This window comes from Rhineura floridana, chromosome 11, assembly GCF_030035675.1.
Source record: "Rhineura floridana isolate rRhiFlo1 chromosome 11, rRhiFlo1.hap2, whole genome shotgun sequence".
NCBI classification, from domain to species: domain Eukaryota; kingdom Metazoa; phylum Chordata; class Lepidosauria; order Squamata; family Rhineuridae; genus Rhineura; species Rhineura floridana.
In genome coordinates this window covers 34,053,219-34,076,073 of record NC_084490.1, presented here as the reverse complement: position 1 = coordinate 34,076,073, position 22,855 = coordinate 34,053,219, and the positions used below count along the sequence as shown (strand labels likewise).

General features: G+C 39.8%; 3 protein-coding genes and 1 pseudogene across 3 annotated transcripts; 3 read left to right on the top strand and 1 right to left on the bottom strand.

The window, feature by feature from the left end:
• Positions 1 to 4,117: 4,117 nt before the first annotated feature.
• LOC133367864 (olfactory receptor 6N1-like) lies at positions 4,118 to 5,089 on the top strand. The gene has a single exon (XM_061591954.1). The coding sequence runs from the start codon at positions 4,118 to 4,120 to the stop codon at positions 5,087 to 5,089; it is 972 nt and encodes a 323-aa protein (XP_061447938.1).
• Positions 5,090 to 12,264: 7,175 nt separating this feature from the next.
• LOC133367863 (olfactory receptor 14A16-like) lies at positions 12,265 to 13,245 on the top strand. The gene has a single exon (XM_061591953.1). It carries the CDS (start codon positions 12,265 to 12,267, stop codon positions 13,243 to 13,245), a length of 981 nt encoding a protein of 326 aa, XP_061447937.1.
• A 5,920-nt stretch (positions 13,246 to 19,165) lies between these two features.
• Positions 19,166 to 20,092, top strand: LOC133367862 (olfactory receptor 5A1-like). The gene has a single exon (XM_061591951.1). It carries the CDS (start codon positions 19,166 to 19,168, stop codon positions 20,090 to 20,092), a length of 927 nt encoding a protein of 308 aa, XP_061447935.1.
• Positions 20,093 to 21,473: 1,381 nt separating this feature from the next.
• Positions 21,474 to 22,434, bottom strand: LOC133367861 (olfactory receptor 6N1-like; annotated as a pseudogene).
• Between the last annotated feature and the right edge of the window lie 421 nt (positions 22,435 to 22,855).

Below are 22,855 nucleotides of genomic sequence, written 5' to 3'. Positions count from 1 at the left end.
CAGTCCAGGTCACCTACCTTGAATGCTGGGGATAGTGGGAAAGTGGCTCCAGGAGTCCCCCCTCAACTGTGGTGTGGCCTCTGGGAACACTTTAGTGGCATGACTCCTCCAATCTGTAAGCTAGTTAGTTAGACTGAGGTAAGAATTAAACCTACACATTTTAGGCTGCAGATCCTGTTACCACCAAAGTAAATAAATTTTGGCTCTAGCTTATGCAACACTCTCATGCCTCATCTAATAAAATGTTTGCCCGTCTTTTTTCTGAGCTGCGGAAAAACTTTAACAATTCCCCAATGTGGGTTGAACATGAACATTCCTATTAGGTGCTGGGAATATTCTGCAACATTTTGATGTGTGCCTCATATGTTTATTACTGAATCCAAACTGTTAAATTTGCTTAGCACATCTTAAAATAATGTCCCCAAAGTTAGTTTATGCAATTTAAGCATAGTTTAACACAACTGAAAGAAGTCCAATAGCAATTTACAAGAACATACACACTCACACAGACTAGAACACTATTTAAAAACAATACAAATGTACTGATAATGTTCACCCCCAAAAAACACCCAACAGCATAGAATAACCACCCCACCCACTTAAGAGTGAACACCAAGAAACAGCCAGACCATTTGCCTGGCTGGAGTGTATCATTGAACTTGCATGAAGAGATGTATATAGGGTGAAAGTTTATGTAGAAACCTTTGACTTTTGCATAGTTTGAATGCAGCCTCCTGTACAAAGAGAAGAGTCATAGCTCTTGCTCCACCCACTTTTTCTCCTGGCCCTGCTCACAACTGGTATGCCACCCTTGGAAGCTTTTCCATGAGGGAAATGCAACCATGAGGCTGAAAAGTGTTCCCCATCCTTGTTGTAAACCATCAAGCTGATAATGGCCCACCAGCCATATATGGTAGTTCTACAGACATACTATTTTTTCCTGCTTTACCAGCAGTGCAGAAATAATGTTGCAGTGATGACGGCAGTGTGTGTGAGTGTTGTCAAGCACTTGAAAGTATGGTGGACATGAGCTGTACTCACAAATTGTACATGCCTGACCTAGAACAATGCCAGAACCGGCATTGCCTGTTAATACCCTTTCTCACTTTAAAAAAAGTTTGTATGGACTACACATATCACTGCAGAATAGAGAGCTTAATTAAATGTACTGAACAGTCTTTGTATTCCTAGGAGACTTAAGTGCAAGCATAAGATGCAGAAAGCTCTTAAGAACTCTCTGGAGATACGCCATAGACCAATATCAACAGCATATATTTCCATTTCAGTTTCACAAAGAGCCATTATCAGCACATTATTCAGCATCACATTTTTAAAGTATATACTTATATATACTTATACTTAAGATGAATACATGCAATTACTATAATAAATCACTCCTATAGCAATATTGGAGAGACTTGGGCTGAACTCAACTGAAAGTTACATATCTATTTCTTCTTCTTCTTCTTCTTCTTCTCCTTCTCCTTCTCCTTCTCCTTCTCCTCCTCCTTCTTCTTCTATAGGAAATAAATTAGATTTCTTATAACAAGTGTCCTCACAGTTGCTCCTTCAGGAAATTTCCTGGTAAGTTTCTTTATATAACACTTCTCTATGTTGATGTGTTTATCTTCTTCCATTATTAACTTATGAAATTCACTTACTTTTACATGGCCTTTAAAAATGGAAGGAAGAAAATGATCCAACAAATTTATGGATGAGAGTCTATATATAGCTTAATAGCTATGATAGCTAAATGGAATATTCATGTGCAGAGGCACCATACCTCCTGGAACCAGATGCCAGGTAGAAACAGAAGGGGAGGATTATATTTCTTTTATGTCCTGATTTTAAGTTCCTGGAGATGTTTGGTTGCCCACAATTGAAAATAGGATTTGATGGATCAGATGGGCATTGGTCTGATCCAGGAGGGCTATTACAATGCTGTTGTTGCTGTTGTTGCTGCTATGCACCTCCAATTATAGCAGTGGCAGGCAATCTGTGATCCAGACTACTATTTCCGTCATCCCTGACCATTGCCCATACTGGGTGGAGCTGATGGGATCAACAACATCTAGAGGGCCACAAGTTCCTATTCCCTGAGTCTAATCCTTCTACACATCTGTGCAGTAAGCAGATATGCAGCTCAGGTATAATAATCAGTAACAGTGACACTAACTCACCACACATGTACACAACCTGTTCATGTTCTCTGACTGATGATCAGGGCATCAGATGACATGATCAGGGAATCACAGAAAACAACTCCAAGCAAAGATTCTAAAGAATGACAGGGTGAGCATATAATGTTGATCATCTAATGTTATCATGTTTTCAACTGAACTCTGTCTTGTTTATAAATTAAGAAATATTATTTTTATTTTTTTTAAAAAAAGAATCATACATGTAGAACATTTTAAATGCATGGCTACATTCATTTTGAATGCAATTTGAATGTGATCCTATGCACACTTACTAAAGAATAAGTTATATTGAAACTAGTCAGATTTACTCCTGGATAACATGCCTATAGAATTGTGATGAAAAAAGACAGATAGGCCTTTCAGGGGAAATGCTAAAAAGAAAAAAAAGGGAAGAAATTCTGGGAATAAACCAAATAATATACCAAGTATTTTTTTCTAACCTGTTGTAAAAATGGTTGGAAATATATGAGATAAAATCTTTTGACCAATAAACTGTACGGACCAACATGTTTCCTCTTTAGTGCCAGTTTGGAAAACACCAAAAATGCAAAGGATGGGGACTTAAATAAAACAGTCAGGGTTACAGAAGTAGCATTTTGGAATTAAGTAGTTCATGTTGAATATAAAAGAGCAAAAACATTGCAACCTTACATGCACCCTTTGCCTAGAAAGAACCTTGTGATGCCTCATTTGTCTGGAATGATACACTATGCAGACAGGTTAAGTCTTATCATGTCATTGACAAATTTATCTACATGTCCATTTTAAGCCATCAACCTGCTATTGCTATCAGTGTTTTGTCTTTGTATGAATAGTTCACTTACCAGTAGCGCTGGACATAGGTGCACCTGGGTGGAATCAGGATTTTCCAATTGCTATTCTATTCTTATTGGAGACAGGCAATGAAGTTCTTATATCACTTCATGAATGTCTCCTCTAAACATTCCATGGCAGTCTGTAGATTAATCATATGCAAAGAACATTCTTGTGTTTGTGTTATGGGAGCTCAAATGGGGGGGGGTATTACTGATGCAACTGCATCTGAGGCCAAACGTCATAATCAATAAAACCAACCATTAAAAAGCATCATGGCAAAAAGTAGTAAAACTAAACGAGAGGTTTGGAGGCAAATATACATGGAAAAAGAAAAAAACTAAAACTGAAGCAGAGTTGGCTAACTTTTGGCTCTACAGGTGTAGCTGGAATACAACTCCCTTCATCTCTGACTATTGGCCATGCTGCCTGGAGCTCATGGAAATTGGAGTCCAACAACATATGGAGGGCCATTCTTCCTGCTAAAAAGTATGTACATGTAAAGTAAATATATACAATTACCGAGGCACAGAGGAAGATTGACATTCTGTGTGCCTCTAAATAATGCTTCATAAGAGCACAATGATTGCTTTACTGAAACCGATCAAGGTCCTCCACTCTAGCATTCACTTTCACTTTCAGATGCACCTGGATACTCATAAAAAATAACAAATATTGTACTCTTCCCTAATTGTTTGTCTACAGCATCTGATTTTCAGTGGAACACTGACACTGTATAGGTTAGTTATTACCAATAAGCCTACACATTTGCAATCCTTTCCAAGAAGCCTTTTATGGCAGTAGCTATCACTGTACATTATACTTTTGAAACCCATGCGTCATTTTTGGAGTGCACCAAGGAAACAATATCAAACCTTTCTTATTGATTCAAGTTTTTTAATATATATATAAAGAGTATAAGAAATATAGATATCAAATTGAGCCAAAGGTTTTTATTTTAATGGAAAATATTGAGAGGAAGGATGAAGGACTTAGCCTATATACTTTTCTGCAATGTTGAGACAGCCCTGTGACCATCACTTCAAAAATTATTATGATTATTATTTTTGTTATTGTTTATGCCCCTGTAGCTTTCTGATATAATGGAGAAAGAAAACCGAACTGTGGTTGCAGAATTTGTCTTTCTTCATTTCACTAGCATCCCAAATCTGGAGATGGTGTTGTTTGTGTTTTTCTTAATCATCTACATCCTTTCTCTTATGGGGAACCTGCTGATAATACTTATTGTGGTGGTGGACTCCCGCCTGCAGACTGCCATGTATTTCTTTATCTGCAATCTGTCGATGGTCGAGGTCTGGTACACCACTGTCACAGTGCCGAAGATGTTAGAAAATTTGCTGTCACAGAAGAGGACCATTTCCATTCCTGGATGCATCACCCAATATTACTTCTTCTTTGCCTTTGCTGCCATTGAGCTGTTTATCCTGACAGCCATGGCTTATGACAGGTACCTAGCAATCTGCAACCCATTACGTTACTCCACCATCATGAACCCTAAGACATGTAGAAATGTGGCTGTGATGTGTTGGTTTGTGGGATTCATCTGCCCTTTTTTCCCCTCCTTCATGTTAGCAAAAATTTCCTTCTGCAGCCCCAATAGGATCAACCACTTCTTCTGTGATGCTGGGCAGATATTTCGCCTTGCGTGCACTGACACTTACGCCATCCAGGTGGTGGGCTACAGCTTCAGCTCTGTCATTGTAATGGCTACTCTTTTGTTTACTCTAAGTTCCTATGTGCAAATTGTAATCACCATATTGAAAATGTCTTCTGCTGCTGCCCGGAAGAAGACATTCTCTACCTGTGCCTCCCACCTCTCTGTAGTCACCATCTATTTTGGGACTCTCATTTTCATGTATGTACGCCCAGCAGTAAAATACAAATCAAATGCCAACAAAATAGTGGCTGTTTTCTACTCTGTCATCACACCACTGCTGAATCCAATGATATATACGCTGAGGAACAAGGATGTGAAAGAAGCTTTGAAGAAAACCTTCCTCAGAAAGAAAGAAAGAAAGCAAACAAAAAGAATAGTACTAAAACAGCTGAGCTGACAAGGTGAGTTACACAACTCAGTTGCTGTGCTTGTGGGAATCATTGAATTCACACTGAGGGTGGTTTTCTGATCGTTTAATAGTGAACACAGATAGCAGGGAGACATGGAGTTACCACACATCCTTCTTCAGAATGTTTAAAAATATGTTATAGCCAGTAACGTGCACTATACTAATCAGGGGTCCATATCAGTATAAATTCAGCGGTCACTGTGTGCATGGAAACATTGGCCCCACTTCCAAGAAATCAAAGGCCTCATCCTGCTGAAGGTCTTTTTATGCATGCAACCTAGGGAACTGAATCCAGGGTAGAGACAGTGGGGACGACGACACTGGTTTGCTCCACATAGGGATTTTTAATATATATATATATATATATATGGGCTCCCACTGGGAGAAATTGAGGGATATAAATCTAATAAATAAATAAACAACATGCTTTAAAATTGACAGGAAAAATAATTTAAAAAATCAGTGACAGTGCTCCTTCCCCATAAATAAAATGTCATCAATCTGATATCCCTACGTCTGGCTATCTAATATTTCCTTCTGAACCTCAGAAACAATCCTCATTTAGCTCCTATAACCATGGGCATGATAAGGTTCTAAAAGAGGGCAAAGCGTAATTTAAAGACAAAATGGCCAGCTTCTCCAGCCTGGGGCCAGCGTAATAGCCTAAAGCTATTAGGGAAGCTGGACTTCCCCAGCACATGTGGAGGTATGGACTGATTTGTCAGTTTCAGTTTCTCTATATTTTTTCCATTCTTGAGTTCCATTCTCCACATTGCCGTATCAGCTCTTGAAATTTATATTTTAAAAGTCATTTTCAAAAATTGCCAGCATTTCAGGGCACATTTCTCCTAATGTGTACACTTTTTGTATGCAATTTTCACCAATCTATGCATTTTTAAAACACTTTACATGCATTTGTGGTTGGAGACCTGCATGGTGAATTTCACATGATAGCTGTGTTTCAGTTTGCATATTGTTTCAGGAACTGCCAATAAGTTTTGTATTAAAATCAGAACCAAACTGAAATTTCTCCCCCATGCACACACTAATGCACACATTTTTTTTGCAAGGAATTTCTCTCAATGTAATGGATTTTGTACATTATTTTCATTAATATATTCATTTTTAATGAATGCTTCCCCCTAATATATGCATTTTTGTAAAGATTGGTTCATTAGAGAAATGCATCACAAAATTTGGATAAATGCGAATTTCAAAGGATGGCCATGTTTTGGTTCTCTTATTGTTTCAGAAAGTGTGAATTTGATAAATTCAGTTGTAAAATGTGAACTGAATCAAATTTCTCCCTCATCACTAGTCAGAAGTCCAATTTAGTTCAATGAGGCTTAACCCCAGACAAGTGGTATAGGATTTCAGACCTAGTTTATTAGCATGGACATGGTGCTAGCTTATTTAATTCATTGTACTTGGAGTCCATAATGAATTGTTATAGTGGAAGCATGACTTCTGTCTTTTCAGTAATGTAATGGAGTAGGAATGTGCAACCACAGAATTCAAATTCATAACATAGGTCTATATTCATATTCATCAATATGTCATATTCAGATTTGCTCTCCACCTCACTCCCATGCCACTTGTTCTTGTATGCTCTGTGACTCACAATCACCCTGATGCAAAATGCCTTGCCTGTTCTATCTTTCTGCCAAGAAGACACTATCACTGTACTTACTACATCCTGAGGGAAGATGCAGAATTTGTGTGTGTGTGTGTGTGTGCGTGTGTTTGTGTGTGTGTGGTCCCACAGCTCCAATACATGCAGGCATTATTCTTATTATCTATGCCAGAAGTACTCAACTGGGTGCCCTTCAGATATTGTTGGCCCCAGACAGCATGGCCAAAAGTCAGGAATGATGGAAGTTGTAGTTCAACAATGCCTGTAGGGCCACAAGTTGGCTACCCCAATCTACATCTTTCCTCAGTCCAGTCCCATCAATTCCTCTTTCTTCCATGTCTCTTTATCACTTATTCTCCCTTCCATATCTTTCTTTCTTCAGCAATTCATCTTCCTCTGTTTTCTATTCAGTTTCCCAATCCTCAGTCATGTTATCTCATGCTTCTTCTCTGACTCTCACCCCATCTCAGTGGGAGGGAGACACAGGATTTGCATCCCAGGAGTGGGATTTGAATAAAAGGGCAGAAATTTTCTTAAGATGGCCCTGGCTTCTAAGTTCCAGAGTGACAACCAGCCCACCTGCTTGGTAAATAGTGTCACAGAGTAGCAGTCACCCAATAGGGGCTGAGTAGGCATTTCTATTTCTTGGATGTTCCTACAATTTGTCAGAGTGTGGATTTTTTTCACCTACTCCATTCGGTATGGTGAGGGTATGGTGGTGGTATGTGCTTGTGAGAGTGAGAGTGAGAGAGGGAGAGGGAGGGAGAGATTTGGCTGCATGGCAGGGTTTTTTTTTCTTGACCACAACTGGCAGGCCATGATCTAGTAAGATAGGCTATCCTGTGAACACCCTGTGGTACCTACCTCCTAGAGGATAAAAAGGTGTTGTTCTGACCTAAATCTTGTTGATGGTTGGCTCATCAGGATGAGGGGGTGGGGTTTTCCATGGGCCTTGGATAACTTTACACCAAATGCTGACCAGCAGGGGTGGAGTGAAGCAGAATGACAACCCAGCTCACCTTTATGGTGAATGGGCCAGGAAAGGTATTGATTTACAAATTGTGCCAGTTTTCTGAGTTGAGCCATGGTGGTGTTGCCCAAATTGGGATGACAGATGGAGGGACCACTTAACTGTAGAGTGCCAGGGTGCCTTCACTAGAGTTATGAATGTTCTGTGTACTTCTTGCAGGTACTTTTTAATGAATAAAATTGGGGCAACTCCAGTCAACTGTCTTGTGTTTTCATTCCAGGGGAAAGGTGAAATCTATTTCCCCAGATTTTGCCAACCTTATATGTGACCCTAGTTGTTGTTCATTGTATTATCTCAGTCTTCTGTTACTTCATAATCACTCTTTCCCCAGCTCCCAGCTCACTTGTCCTCTTTCTTGTAGGGCCAAACTACATTTTGTGTTAAGCATGCTATCTGAAGTCAGTCAGCTGTTTATTGAATGAAACAAAATGCAAAATATAAAATACAAAGTACAAAATCACAACTACAGTAATACCAGCACATATATATGCAACTAGTGGATTCATGTCAATGGAGAAGTGGAACCCACTCTGGTTTTTTTCTGGAGCTACCCAAGGTGCTGAGATTTCAGTACATTGGACAGCTCCAGGAAAATCCAGAGTGGATTCCACTGCCCCACTGACATGGTGCCACCAGCTCTCTCTCTCTCTCTCTCTCTCTCTCTCTCTCTCTCTCTCTCCTGCTTACTTTGCTTGCCTGCCATCTTTCCCCTCTTCCTCAGGTCACAATCCTTCTCCCACAAGGAGGAGGGAAGCAGAGGAGGGAGGTGGCCAGCTAAGGTCAGCCACACAGGATTACTCAGGACAGGACAGGGCAGCTGCTTAACAACTGTCCTGCTCTCGGGCCGCTTCCCTCCTCCTTGCCCTCCCTTGGTGAGGTGGGTGGTGGTGGCTATATATAGAACTAGAAATCATGGCAGAGTTATGACAACATTAAGATAATCTGCCCCCTGTTCAGTAATAGATGTATCAGTCACTTCAAGCCATGCTTTTAAAAATACCACTTAATATTTTCTACTCAGTGTACTACTTATTAACACTTGTGTCATTGGTCTGCAGCTGGTTCAGGACTTTAGCATGTGGAGTAGATGGGGGTTATCTCTTTTCTCTCTATACCATTTTCCCAACCAAAACCACCATCCATCTGATGTTACTGAAAAACAGAACTTTCAATCGCAAATAGCATCTGGGAGATGATTTTCATCAGGAAGAGGCAAGTGGAGGAAACTGTTAGCCCCCCGTGCACCACAGGAGCTGAAAAACACCTTTTTGATCCTTTTCCAGTCTTCAAAACAAAATGAGTGCACACAAATTAGGGGGGCAATGCATTTTATGCACATTCACTACAATGTATGCCAAAAGCCCCACATCATGTACAGGTGAATACACACACCGGATTTTGTCCCTGTGATACAGAATGCACATAGGTCTTGAGGGGAGGAATCTGTTTCTGATCCCTATGTGCATCCCCAATTCTGCCTACATTGACATGAAAAGGGCTGAAGCATGTAGTAACCACATGATAGTTATAATATGTAGATTATGCTGATTTTAACTTTTAAAGGTCTTTAGTGGTCTAGGACATGGTTGGAGAACCTCAGGCCTCGGGGCTGAATGTGGCCATCCAGTCCTCTCTAGCTTGCCATCAGGACTCCAGGTTATTAACTTTTCACTCAGTAGGATATGCTTTTGATTTGTGATAATGCCTCTTGCTTGCCTGAATGCAGGATAGAGAGATGGGGGTGGTGGTTAGAAACTGTTAGCTTTTTTGTGGTTGGAATATCCCTTACAGCATGAACCCTATATTCATGCATATGGCTTTGCTCACTTTGTCTCTGTCCACTTTTTGCCTCTGGTCCCTTCTACCACTGGCATGTGACCCCCAGAATGTTGCCTATGAGAGAATGCACTCTAATCTTAACCGCTAGGACTAGATTACATGAAGGTCATTTTATGGCCATATTATGAAACTACCTGGACCTTAAGATCAGCTTTGAAGGTTTGCTCTCTGGCTTGTGGTTAGTAATGATCAGATTGTCAGGTACCAGAGACAGGACCTTATCAGTTGCGTCTGCACAATTTCATCAAACACCCTCTCTTCCTGCTTTTGATCGTGCTCTGATGATATTTTTATTAATATTTCACCAGGCTTTTTATCAATGAAGTTTGGCTAGATGTTGCTATTATTCTGATATATATTATTGCACCCTTTGAACTGTATATTTATTTATTTATAAATATATTTATTATAAATTAAAAAAATGTTGTAACATCATCATATCGTAGACTGCCTTGGGAATTTTGTTTTTGTTTTTAACAGAGCAATCCTAACTATAGAATGCTGACATGTTGCCCCCATTCCAAACACAGTTAATGGCTGTATTGCATGGATGCTTTTTCCTTACAAGAGAATAGAATAACACAGGATGGTGAAGTGGAGGAAGTGTTGTATCACACTGGCAAAAAGTGGAGAATAGTCTTGCGTTTAGGGTTTGTGCCACTTGGCCTCTATGCTCCTGGGAAGTGCAGGGCTCTGGAGAGCTGCTTCATGAGACAATCCAAATAGGAGTAGAAGTCGATAAATGTTTACATGCATTCTCATCTTCTTATTTCCAAGAATGCCACAGTGAAGAGGGGAAAAAGGAGAAAAGGTAAGGAATAAAAGATTGTACAATAATATTTGGAGTAGCAATGGTTCAATGGGACATTTGATTTTCAGTGATGCAGCTAAAGCCATGGCAAAATAAGTATCAATAAAATAGGACAGTTATGTGAAGACAAAGCAAAGCAACTACAGTTAGAGGTAATGTAATTGGATGACATATAGTCAGGGCTAGTCCAAAACAATTTTCTGCCTGCAATGGAATAGAAAATTCCCCACTCCAATCCAAAATCAAGGTGAGTAGCACCCTAAGGCCAGCCAAGTTATTTTGGCACCTGAGCCAGAAGATCTCAGAAGTGCCTCTTTTCCCAGATTGTAAATACAAAAGCAAGAAATTAATTAGCCTATAATTTGCTGTCCTATCGTGGCTCTCAAATGAAGTGGGCCTGAGGCAGTTGCCTCACTCTGCTTAATGGTAGGACTAACCTTACCCAGGCATGGCAGCTATTGATGCACACCATTTACGGATGGCTGTTGAAAAGCTGGAAGGACCAAGTCTACAGGTGTATGGATTGGGGATTTCAAAAGGGATTCATTAGTTCATCAGTGCAAACATATTTTAGCTTTAATGAAGTGGTGCAACTATTTCCAAGGCTTAGAAAGTACTAGGTATAGAGACATGAAAGAGTTAATTAACACCAAACACTGGAAAGAAAGAAAGATACCATCACTTAAGAAAAATGTGGTACCATGTATGTAATAATGTCAAAAATAGCAAGGTTTACTCATTTAAACGAAGGCAGACAATTGGTTGAAATTAGATAATGAATTGTTTGAAAGTAACTTTTCTTGTATGTTATAAATTTGTCTGATTTTAAGCTTTTGGCTATCACCATATCTTGTGACTCTGAATTCCATAAGCTAATTATGTGTTGTGTATAGAAGTTCTTCCTTTTTCTACCTCAAATATCCTGCCAATCTGTTTCATTGGACAACCCCAAGTTCTGGTATTATTTGAGGGAGGGAGATAAACTTCTCTTTGTCTGCGTTCTTCACTATGCCAATTTTTTTTATAAATATTGCAGCTGGTCAACTTTTATTAAACAGCTTTGTAACCTTTCCTTATAGAAAACATGACTGTTCCATTCTTCCACTCTTCCAGGTATACAAAGTCCGGTATTTCATGTGTGGCTGCACCACTGATGTGTGTAATGACAGTAGAATACTTCTTTTCAGTCTCTTTCCAAATCATAGCATGGAATTCAGGAACAACCCTGCTGTGGCTGATGGTAAAGTAGGCTGCTTCAGATGGCCATTTTTTGGGGGGAAGGAAATACATGAATGCAGGAATTGATGTCTCATTGGTGTGTGTGCATGTGCGCATGCACTCGTGTGTTACCCCCAAAGGTGTGTATGCTCTGCTTGAGATAGCAAAATGTCTGGGGCTGGAACTGATGCAATATGCCTTTTTTCACTGCTCCTACACACTGTGTGGTTACCTATCATGCATGGCTCTATTTAGAATTGGTGAAGTGGACTAGAACCCCAATTTTGCACCTACCCAAGCACCCAATTTTGCACCTACCTAAGCACCCAAAGGGTGTGACTGGAAATAGGACAAGGTGATTCAAGAGTATTAATGAGGAGCCATGTCCCTCCCTCCCAGTTTCCCAGCTTTTTATTTTTGTTCCATCATGACCCTGGACGGCTCAGGTTGTGTCAGAGAGAATGTAGGATCATTCACATTTCTGATGGCAGCTCTTCTTTCCTTAGGTTCTCTTTAAAAGACATGAAAGTAGCTCAACTTCCAACCCACTTGTTTTCAATTTCATTCTCTCTCCCTCTCCCCCTCCCTCCATCCCTCTTATTTCCACATAATTTTCTTTTTCAAGAAAGGAAATGCTACACCAAACTACTATGACAGAATTTGTTCTCCTGGGCTTTTCTGAGGTCCGAGAGCTACAGATTTTATACTTTGTGGTGTTTCTTTTTGTTTACTTGGCAGCTTTGTTGGGGAACTTTCTCCTCATCGTAACCCTAACTCAGGATGCACACCTTCATAGCCCCATGTATTTCTTCCTGGCCAACTTATCTTTGTCAGATGTCTGCCTCATCTCTGTCACTATCCCAAAATCCATGGCCACTTCATTGACAAGCAACAAGCTGATTTCTTTCTCTGGATGTGTCTGTCAGGTTTTCCTGGTGATTCTGTTTGCTGGTGCTGAGCTTTTCCTTCTCACCGCCATGGCTTATGACTGCTATGTAGCAATTTGCCACCCTCTGCAGTACACGCTGATCATGAACTGGAGCGTTTGTCTACGAATGGCGGCTGTTTCTTGGATAAGCAGTGTGGTCCATGCAGTGGTGGAAACTGCAAACACCTTTAGGTTAAACTTCTGCAACTCTAATGTTATAAAGCAGTTTTTCTGTGATATCCCTCAGTTACTAATACTTTCTTGCAGTGATACACTGGCAAACAAGAAGGTCATTTTTGCCAGCGTTGTTACTGTGGGATTATTCTGTTTCTTGTGTATATTGGTTTCCTATGGTTACATCTTTTTTACTGTGGTAAAAATTCAGTCAGCTCAGGGTAAACACAAAGCCTTCTCTACTTGCACCCCACACCTGACTGTCTTTTGTTTGTTTCTTTTTACCTCTGCCTTTTCCAATATGAGACCAAGTTCATTATCCTCCCCATCCACAGACTTGCTGGCAGCTGTTCTGTATACAGTTTTGCCGCCACTGATGAATCCCATAATATACAGCCTGAGAAATAAAGATATCCAAGTGGCTGTGTGTAAAATGGCCAAATTCTGGATTTCACAGAGTCGGTTCATAAAACCTTTTTCAAGGGATCCTGACAAAAAGTGTACAAAATAAGGCTGGCTCATATATTAGTCCCAATTTTTATTACTCCATTTGTGTCCATTTTTGTGTTGTGTTGTGTGTGTGTGAGAGAGAGGTGAATTTATTTGGTGGTATCCAGTGCTAGTCCCACTCAGAGTAGACCCATTGAAATTAATGAATCTAAGTTAAAGAGCAACGCTGAGCCTTGGAATCCGGCATAATTTATGTCACTTTAAATTAAGCCGGCATAAAGTGCAGCTGATCCAAACCCTGTTCAAAGTGGACCTACTGCTGGCTGATCTGACCCAAACCTAGTGGATGGAAAACAAGCTTGTAAAATACAGTTTGACTTACATAAGTGTAAGGCTGGAAGGATCTATCAATTTTGGTTCTCTCAGTTTTCATTTTTCTAATCTTAAATTTGGTTCTCCACATTTCTGAAATAATTTGTTTTTAAAAATCCTCATGAAAACTGTCTAATATTTTAGTGAGAATTTATCCTACTAAACATAGTTTTGTCTGCACTTTTGACTATACACATTTTTGCAAGTAATTTATCCTAATGTAATGTATTTTTGTATGGTATTTTCACTAATATGTTCATTCTTCCCTAATATGTACATTTGTGTGTTGTTTAGTTGGAGAACTGCAACAAAAAAGTCAGATAAGTGCAAATTTTGAAAGATGGCTGAGTTTCAGTTCTCGTATTGGTTTGGAAAGAACAAATTTGATTAACTCAGCTTTAACTGCTAACTAAATTGAATTTCTCCTCCATCCCTAGACTGGAGTATGGTTTAATGGGTTGCCAGGCTATGTGGCTGACCTGAATGGAGTTAGGATCCATGTAAGACCCCACCCATTGGTCTTGTTCCCTCCACTTCCCTGGAATACCCATTTTTCAGGACTTATACCGGCATAAGTCATGCCAGTCTCAGCTCAGCCGGCTAAGCCGGCTGACCAAATTAAGTTCACAGATGTATGGCTGAGCAGGGAAACAGCCATCAGATCCTAACCTGCTCATCCCAGCAGATCTTTCTTTCTTTCTTTCTTTCTTTCTTTCTTTCTTTCTTTCTTTCTTTCTTTCTTTCTTTCTTTCTTTCTTATTTATTTATTTATTTATTTATTTATATCCAACCCTTTCTCCCAGTAGGAGCCCTTGGGTTTGGATTACACCCTTAGTCAGTCATGTTCATCAACCTCAATGGGTCTACTCTGAGCATGTCTAGCATTGGATACAACTCTCTGTTTCAGGTGATTTTGCATAAACAATGCATACGTATTGATTTTATCTGTAATTTATTATGCAATTTTGTATTTTAGTTTTCTTGTAAATTGCTTTGGGACTCCTTTTGGTTATTTGAATCCATTTTTTAAAACATAAACCTTAACTAATAACCATTTGAATGTAGTACTAATAAGCATTTGAATAAGCATTTGAACAAGGTAAAACCTATTAAGGTTAAGTAGTTACTAGTCCTTTAAAGCTAGCTGATGTAAAACACAGTATCTAGATGTAATTTCCCCAAAACGGAAGCAAATATCAAAAGGTGGCCAAAAATGTGTTTTCTACTTACAGTCTAATTTCTTAGTATCCCTAACTAACACCTTTAAAGCACTTCTTATCAGTATTGGATGTTTTGCTGCCCAAAACAGAACATAAAAGCTCCCTATCCCCAAGCCAGAAAACATAGAATCCAATCACACTGTATTGACACTGAGGCAGAAAATCTCATGAGTACCTCTCCTCCTTCTGGTAGTAAAAAATGCAATAATAATAAAATTAAAAAGTTAAACCATTTCCTGCACTTGCCTCACTCGCATAATGGTATAGCTGGCCCTGTCTGTAAGGATTATTGTAAAGGAACAAATTGTTTTTTAAAACCACACACATAATACAACACATAACAGACAGACAGATAGACAGATAGATAGATAGATAGATAGATAGATGTTGTTAAAAAGTGTTATTTATTTTAAGAGTGTGTATCCCACTGATTTTTTCCAAAGAAATTAAAAAGTTCCTGTACCTGTGTTTGTGTGTGTGTACATCTGTGCACATGTGGGCTTACAATAAACTACATTTTCTAGCAACTGGGGTTCTTTCTTTCTTTCTTTGGTGTTCACTCAGTTTTCTCATTTTTTTCCACTGATGAATACATAATTCCTCTAGATGTTTACACTATTTCATTATAGCCCAAGTAAGCATAAGGACATAAGAAGAGCCTGCTGGATCAGTCCAGTAGCCCATCTAATCCTGCATCCTGTTCTCACAGTGGCCAACCAAGTCTGTAAGCAGGACTTGAGTGCAAAAATCACATAAGGGAAAGTGGAGATGTGCTGGCAACACCCATCCCGGCAGGCATTTCAGCTTCCCCTTTGTTTACAACCCTTCATGACCTGTACGGTATCTTCTACAAGATGGAGTGTCCTGCACATCTACATGCTCCCTGCATGATTTAGAACACCACATAATTAGAGTTCTAAAGTGGGTAGAATCCTTCACATATACAAGATGCTCTCTGAACCATATATTCACCCTTAAACTCATTGAGATCCATAAACGGGAAAACTCACGAGTATGCCACCACAGTCCCACTCTCCCACACATGATTTTAATCACATACAAGGACGAAAGAAAAAAACAGTGTTCCCACAGTCACTCGGGGGGGTGTCTTCCTTTACCCCTCCCTTTGGAAAAAAAGACTCAGGAGGGTGTGTCCCAAAGGGAGACATGATTGGGAAGGGACATATGATGTCTCTTGGCCTATGGGGAGGGGTATAGCAGAGCTTAAAAGTCTGCTGTGCCCCCCAAACCTCCTCCTTACATTTTGTTTCCACCCTCCCTTGCTCCCTCCCTGCATGCAGTATGGACTATGCCTGTCATCTTATTGGTGGCAAGTAGGATTTTTTTAGTTGGGCCTCCTCTGTTGGGACCCTTCACGTTTTGCCTTGGGTCTAATTTGTTTGGCTTTAGGGAGAGATGTGGCAGTATGCCTGTTACAGTTTTGAGTTTGGAAAGATGAGAAACTGGAGGGTAATAATTAGGTATACTGAGGCATTACTGGGTAAAGAGCACCCTCCAGGGAACTGTTAGGCCTTCAGGTCTGGGGTGAACTGGAGGGGTGCCCCTTTGTAGACTGTTATGCACATTGAGTGAACGTGAATACAGAGGGGCCAGATTGCACATGAGGGATCCATGTCCAAGGTTCATTTAGCAAGGAGGGAAAGTTATTCCACATCCTTTGCTGGGGAGTCACAACTATGAGCTGAAGTACATGCCCATGGGGTTTGGAGGGAGACTTCCCTACCAGAAGTAGATGAATTCCTCACCTGCTAGTAATTTCTAATTTGGTTCATTGGAGATGTTTAATTCTGATTTGCATATTGTTACATTTTAATAAATATAACATTAATCCAATGCCTGGTCTCATGACTCTTTTTCACGGGTGTGGCAGCAAAGAAAGAAAGTCCAGAACAGACATTATATGCAATGACTGACTTCTGAGATGCATCCAACTGTCCCTTGTACCAGTTTTAACAGGTTTCCCCATAGGTGTGAAATGTTCTGACCCTTTTGTTATCTCAGCCATTCATGGCACAAAAGCCATGCCTTGTGCCAGATAAATGAAGGATGAGCTGTTCATGCTTCTCTTGCTCATATGAGGCTGTATTCACCCTGCACTTTATCCTGCTTCCCCAACAATTCCCTACCTCATAATTTCCACATTGTATTTGATCTTTCACACAACACAGAAGCCACTTTCAGAAATCAAATGAAATATAGTGGAAGTTCAGTGCTCATTTCCTGGATAAATGATTCCACAAATAAACCACTTGCAAGCTTTGAAACCTGGAAAATTGTGGGAGTTTTGCCGTTCACTGCAGCCACTCACGTGACATGCTGCGATGAGGTATCCTGACATACAATGTGTGCCCTCACTTTAGGCTTGTGTCAGTTTACCTGATGAAAATTGTGCCTGTATTTTAGCATAGGAGGGAACTGCACTGCACATCTGCATAACGGGTGAGCAATGGCAAGAAGTTAATTGTTTGTTGTTACGGTGTGAATGAAATTTAGCATGACATGGTGCTATACTGGTAAAAGTACTGCAGTGTGAAAGGAATGTTAGAAACTGGAACAGAAGTCCTACCATTATAATCAGTTAAACTACTTCAGTAAACCCCATGTCTGAATGCAGCCTGAGATTGCTGCTTAAGAACAAAATGAGGTTCTATAATCCAGTTTCTGTAGTTTAGCTACCCTTAGCTACCGTTGTGGCATGTCTGGCTGACTAACTATTCAGTACTTTAACAATTGATCTGGATTTATTTAAGTCAGGGATGGCTAATTTGTAGCCTTCCAGTTGTTGCTGAACCACAAGCCCCATCATCCCTGAATACATAATTCCTCTCACATTTATATTTCTTGATTATAGCCCTAAAAAAATCACATGAGGGACACTGGAAATGTGCTTTTGGTCATGCTGGCCGGGGTTGATGGAAATATAGCTCATCAAAATCTGGAGGGCCACAGGTTAACCACCCCTGCTTTTGAGGCCACCCTTGCTTTAAGACCTGTCATCATTTCAGAAATTCCCATTTTTCTTTGAACTTATTTTTTTACAGTAGGTCCCTATGTCAGAGAAAGTATATTATACACTGCATTCATGTTTCATTGAGCCTCTTAAGTACAGCGTATGTGAACCACATATACTTCTCTTCAGTATGCATTTGACTGTTGCTGAGGAAACACTTCAAGGGATCACATTTCCCAAAGGGAAAAGGGAGAGAAATGGGATTAGTCAGTCATCTGTTTTCTAGATATAAAACAGGAGCTTCACATGAGACTAAGGAAAGCAATAACAACACTCTGAAAGGTAGGGTCTTCATTAGGTTCTTTCACTCCCAGTGCTATTTGTTAAGAAAAATGGTGGGTGCGGGGCTCCACACTATCTTAAGAATCTTCAAGATTGCACAAATAATACCATGGAGTTTATTTGGTTGGGTGTGAGAACATCAAAACTGAAGATTAGAGCTCTTATGGACTACAAGCAACACGTTAGTCTTAGGTGAGGAGTTGGGCACTGAGCATTGGTTTAAAATTATGTCTTTCTCTCCTAAAATGTAAATGTACTGCCTTCAAATCAATTCCGACCTATGGCGATCCTCTGAATAGGGCTTCCATGAGGCTGAGAGGCAGTGACTGCCCCAAGGTCACCCAGTGAGCTTCATGGCTATGTGGGGATTTGAGCCCTGGTCTCCCAGGCCGTAGTCCAACACCTTAACCACTACATCACACTGGCTGTCTCTCTCCTAGGAAGTGCTAAATGATGATGAAGTGATTGTTCCATTTCCCAAAGGATTCCTTGATCTAATTGCATATTGCTGTCCAATGAAAATCTGTACAGCTTGTGAGACACTGAGTCAAATGTGGTCCAATAGCTATCTACTGTGACCACCATGTCCTTGAGCTCCCCCCTTTTTTTTTTGCAGTCCCAGACATATAGAAAAGCAGATTGCATTTTAAGCCTCAGATAGACTGCTATACATAGATGTTGGGCTGCATTTGGCATGGTGGGTCCCAAGTTGTTCATATCTGACCTAAAGAATCAGAGGAACACTGGGAATATACGGTACATATTATTGGACCAACCTTTGTTTAGAAAGTATAAACTATAAATGCTTTGGGGAATTATAGACAGAAAACTACTACTTCATAAAAATGTAGGATTAGAATGGGTCTGATGGTCTTCAGTGTTATACTCTGTCATAGGTTGTGGTGGGAGTGACATCTCAAAACCCCGGTCTTCCTTGGACCCCGAAGAATAAACTAAAAGGGTCCTATTTCTGAAGATACACATTTAGGACTGTAGTGTTAGAGAACTGTCTTATAACTAACCTTTATTTGAAAATGTGATTCTCCTTAGCTAACAGCTTTGCTGAACAAGCTTGGATGGCAAACCTCACTGTAGTGACAGTGTTTACTCTTGAAGGAATTTCTACTGACCCACAACTGCAGAGTTTACTGTTTGTGATGTTTTTACTTATTTATTTCATTACTCTGGTTGCAAACTTGACTATTATTCTTGTTATTGTGGTTAATCCTCACCTTAGTGCCCCAATGTACTTCTTCCTTTCTCACTTATCTTTTGTGGATATCTGCTATTCCTCAGTCACTGTCCCAAAGATGCTGGAGAATTTTGTAGCAGAGCAGAAGACCATTTCTGCCAATGGGTGCATCACTCAGGTGTTTTTCATTATGATGTTGGCATGCACTGAAGTTTTAATCCTATCAGCAATGGCCTATGACCAATATGCTGCTATATGTCTCCCACTGCATTATCTAGACATCATGAACAAACAAATATGCAAGAAGATGGTAGGGGGTGCCTGGGCAGTTGGCTTTCTTCATGCCCTAACTAATACTCTTCCCTTATTAACAGTACACTTCTGCGGGCCAAACACAGTGAGCAATTACAGTTGTGAACTTCCTCCCCTGTTGATTTTGTCCTGCTCCAATGTTTTAGTGAATGAGGTGGTACTGCTAGTTTCTCTTGTGATGTTTTTCTTGAGTGCCTTTATTCTCACCTTGGTCTCCTATGTTCACATAATCTCGACCATCTTCAAAATACCTTCCACAGAGGACAAAAGCAAAACTTTCTCCACCTGCAGTTCTCATCTCCTTGTTGTTTGCTTATTCTACATAACAGGCATTTTTCGGTACATGAAACCTACCACAGAATCCTCATTAGACTTGGACAAAGTCATCTCCATCCAGTACAGCATCTTAACCCCCATGTTAAATCCCATCATTTACAGTCTGAAAAATAACGAGGTGAAGATGGCACTTAGGAAAATAATGTATAAGTTTAAAGTGTGAGGGCTTTTTGGTATTGTTTTGTTTTTAATTACGCCTCAGTAAGAGCTGAGTTGCAGGGGCTAAGCGGCTCTTTTGTAGGCTCAAAATTCCCAGTTTTTCAAAAAAAGTTTTTGCACATTTGACGAGTGCACATTTAAGTATACATTTCAAGATGCAAAATAATAGTGTACATTTAAAGTTGCAAGATTATAGACCACCTATTTGCATGTACAATATCTCACCCATTCAATTAGAACCCTAGCTCAATTTGGGTGAACATAACTAATGACCATAATTCACACTGAGGAATTTTACACTGCAGCTATGCAACCTAGGCACCATCACTATTCTCTTTTGAAATCTACTGAAGACCTTCCTTGTTCAACAAGCTTTTAAAGTAGATATCTTAATCCCCTGTCTGCATTTGCACTGGAATTGGTTTTTTTTTTAAAAAAAAATATAAAATAAAAATGTTTTTATGCTTGTTTGTTTCGGCTCCTTTTGGGAGGAAGGATTGGACATAAATATAATAATAATAATAATAATAATAATAATAATAATAATAATAATATACCAGAAATATTCCATTTGCAAGGCTGGGAACCCGGAAGACTGTGGGAGTTTTGCACTAGCTGCAGCCGCTCACGTGTCAGGCATCCCAGCGTGCAGCGCATTCCCGCCCTTTAGTCGTGCTGGGGTTATTTTCCCTGAAGAAAATTGTACCAGTATTCCAGCATAGGTGCAGATAGCAGCAGCCTTTCCCACACACACCCTGTGTTGAAACAACTAAAATATTTTAAAAGTCAGACCCTAAAGGGCATGCATGGCAATGGGACAAGTTCTTAGATCTCCTACACAGTGGGAAGCAGTGCACATGTGTATAACGGGTGAGGGACAAATACAAGCCTTGTGAAAGACAGCTGAGTGAAATGCCGGTATATTGGCTGAAAAAGCTACTGTTCCTTAATGCAACAGGTACTGCAGTGTGAAAGGAATTTTAGAAATTGGCACAGAAGCACTACCATTTTAATTTGTTAAACTACCGCAATCAGTCCCATGTGTGAAAGCAGCCTAAGTACCCTTCTAAGCTTTAATATGTTAATGCCAGTAGTGAAAGAGGGGCAAAGCATTCAGAATTGTTATGAAAAGGTTTTAACTGAACTTATACAAAATCTAAATAATGGTTTGGGGGGGCTCAGAAAAGCTATACTTAGTTGGAGCTGCTTCCATCTGAGGGAGCTTCTCTGGATGCCCATTTTGTTTAACTGGATATTAAGACATATTGTATAGAGATACTTAAACATGGGGAAAACAAGCTGCTGTGTTTGTTACAATTACATAAGCTAATTATTTCTGCTTCCCCTAACTTTTGCACATACTGTATAATCATCTAACCTTCAGTCTAATTCATTACGTTATTGATAATGCTACTTGGTAGGAGCATACGCTTCCCCTTGATTGCTTTCCTGATGGCATCTTTGACCTCCTTGTTTCTCAGGCAGTATATGATTGGATTCAGCATGGGAGTGACCACAGTATAGAACATGGACACTATTTTGTTGAAATTCACCGAACTGGTAGAGAAGTTTGACGTTGGGCGGACATACATGAACATCAGAGTGCCATAGAAAATGGTGACTACAACCAAATGAGAACCACAAGTTGAGAAAGCTTTTTGCTGACCTGTTGATGAGGGAATTTTCAGAACAGTGATGAGGATGAGGATGTATGATACCAGAATGAGGAGGAAGGAACTAACAATGACACTAGTGGCCACAATGAAATTGTGGGTTTCTGCAAGAAAGTTTCAGCAAGAGTGGTGCATCACAAAAGCAATGGTTGATCTCATTGGGGCCACAGAATGAGAGCCTACAGAGTGCAACCAGTGGGGGAATGTTGACTATGAAGGCACCAATCCAAGAACACACAGCCAGCTGAAGGCAAACTTTGTTATTCATGAATGTCGGATATCACAGAGGATTGCATATGGCTAAATAGCGATCAAATGCCATGATGGCTAGAATGAAACATTCTGCTGTACCAAGTGTAATAAAAAAGTAGAGTTGAGTAATGTAGCCTGTGTATGTGATAGATTTGTTTTTAGTTAGGAAGACTTCTAGCATCTTTGGAACAATATTGGAGGTATACCATATCTCCAGGAAGGAGAAGTTGCTGAGGAAGAAGTACATGGGAGTTTGGAGACGTTGGTCAATGCGTACTATAGTGACAATGATGTGGTGTCCACACATGGTTAAGATGTAGACAACCAACCCCAGAAAGAAGAGAAGAAGCTGAATATTCTTCAGACGTGGGAAGCCCAAGATGATGAAATGGGTCACTGTGCTTTTATTGCCATTGAACATTCTGATACTGTTTTAAACCCTATGAGGAGAGAAACAAAATACTATCAAAATTATCGGACATAGACTAAAGCTCCTTGAACAAAAAGAGAGTTGTAGGTTTTAAACATAGTGCTTCTACGCATATTTCTGTGGTACTATACTGTGGAGAAGAGATAAAGGAATATAGAAAGAATGAAACATTGTCAATGAGCATAATTAAAAATGAAGATGATAATGATGTTTCATCATCTGCAACATTTTTTTCTATTTTCTCATACTAGAATTTACAGTCCTGTAGGTTAGTTCAGTATCCCTCAAATTTTAGATAGGGAGTGAGGCTGAGTGATAATGAATTCCCTAAAACCATACAGCATGTTCAAGATTGAGGGAAATAGTTTTCATGTCCCACAGACTTGCTTATCATACTACAGTACTGCATACT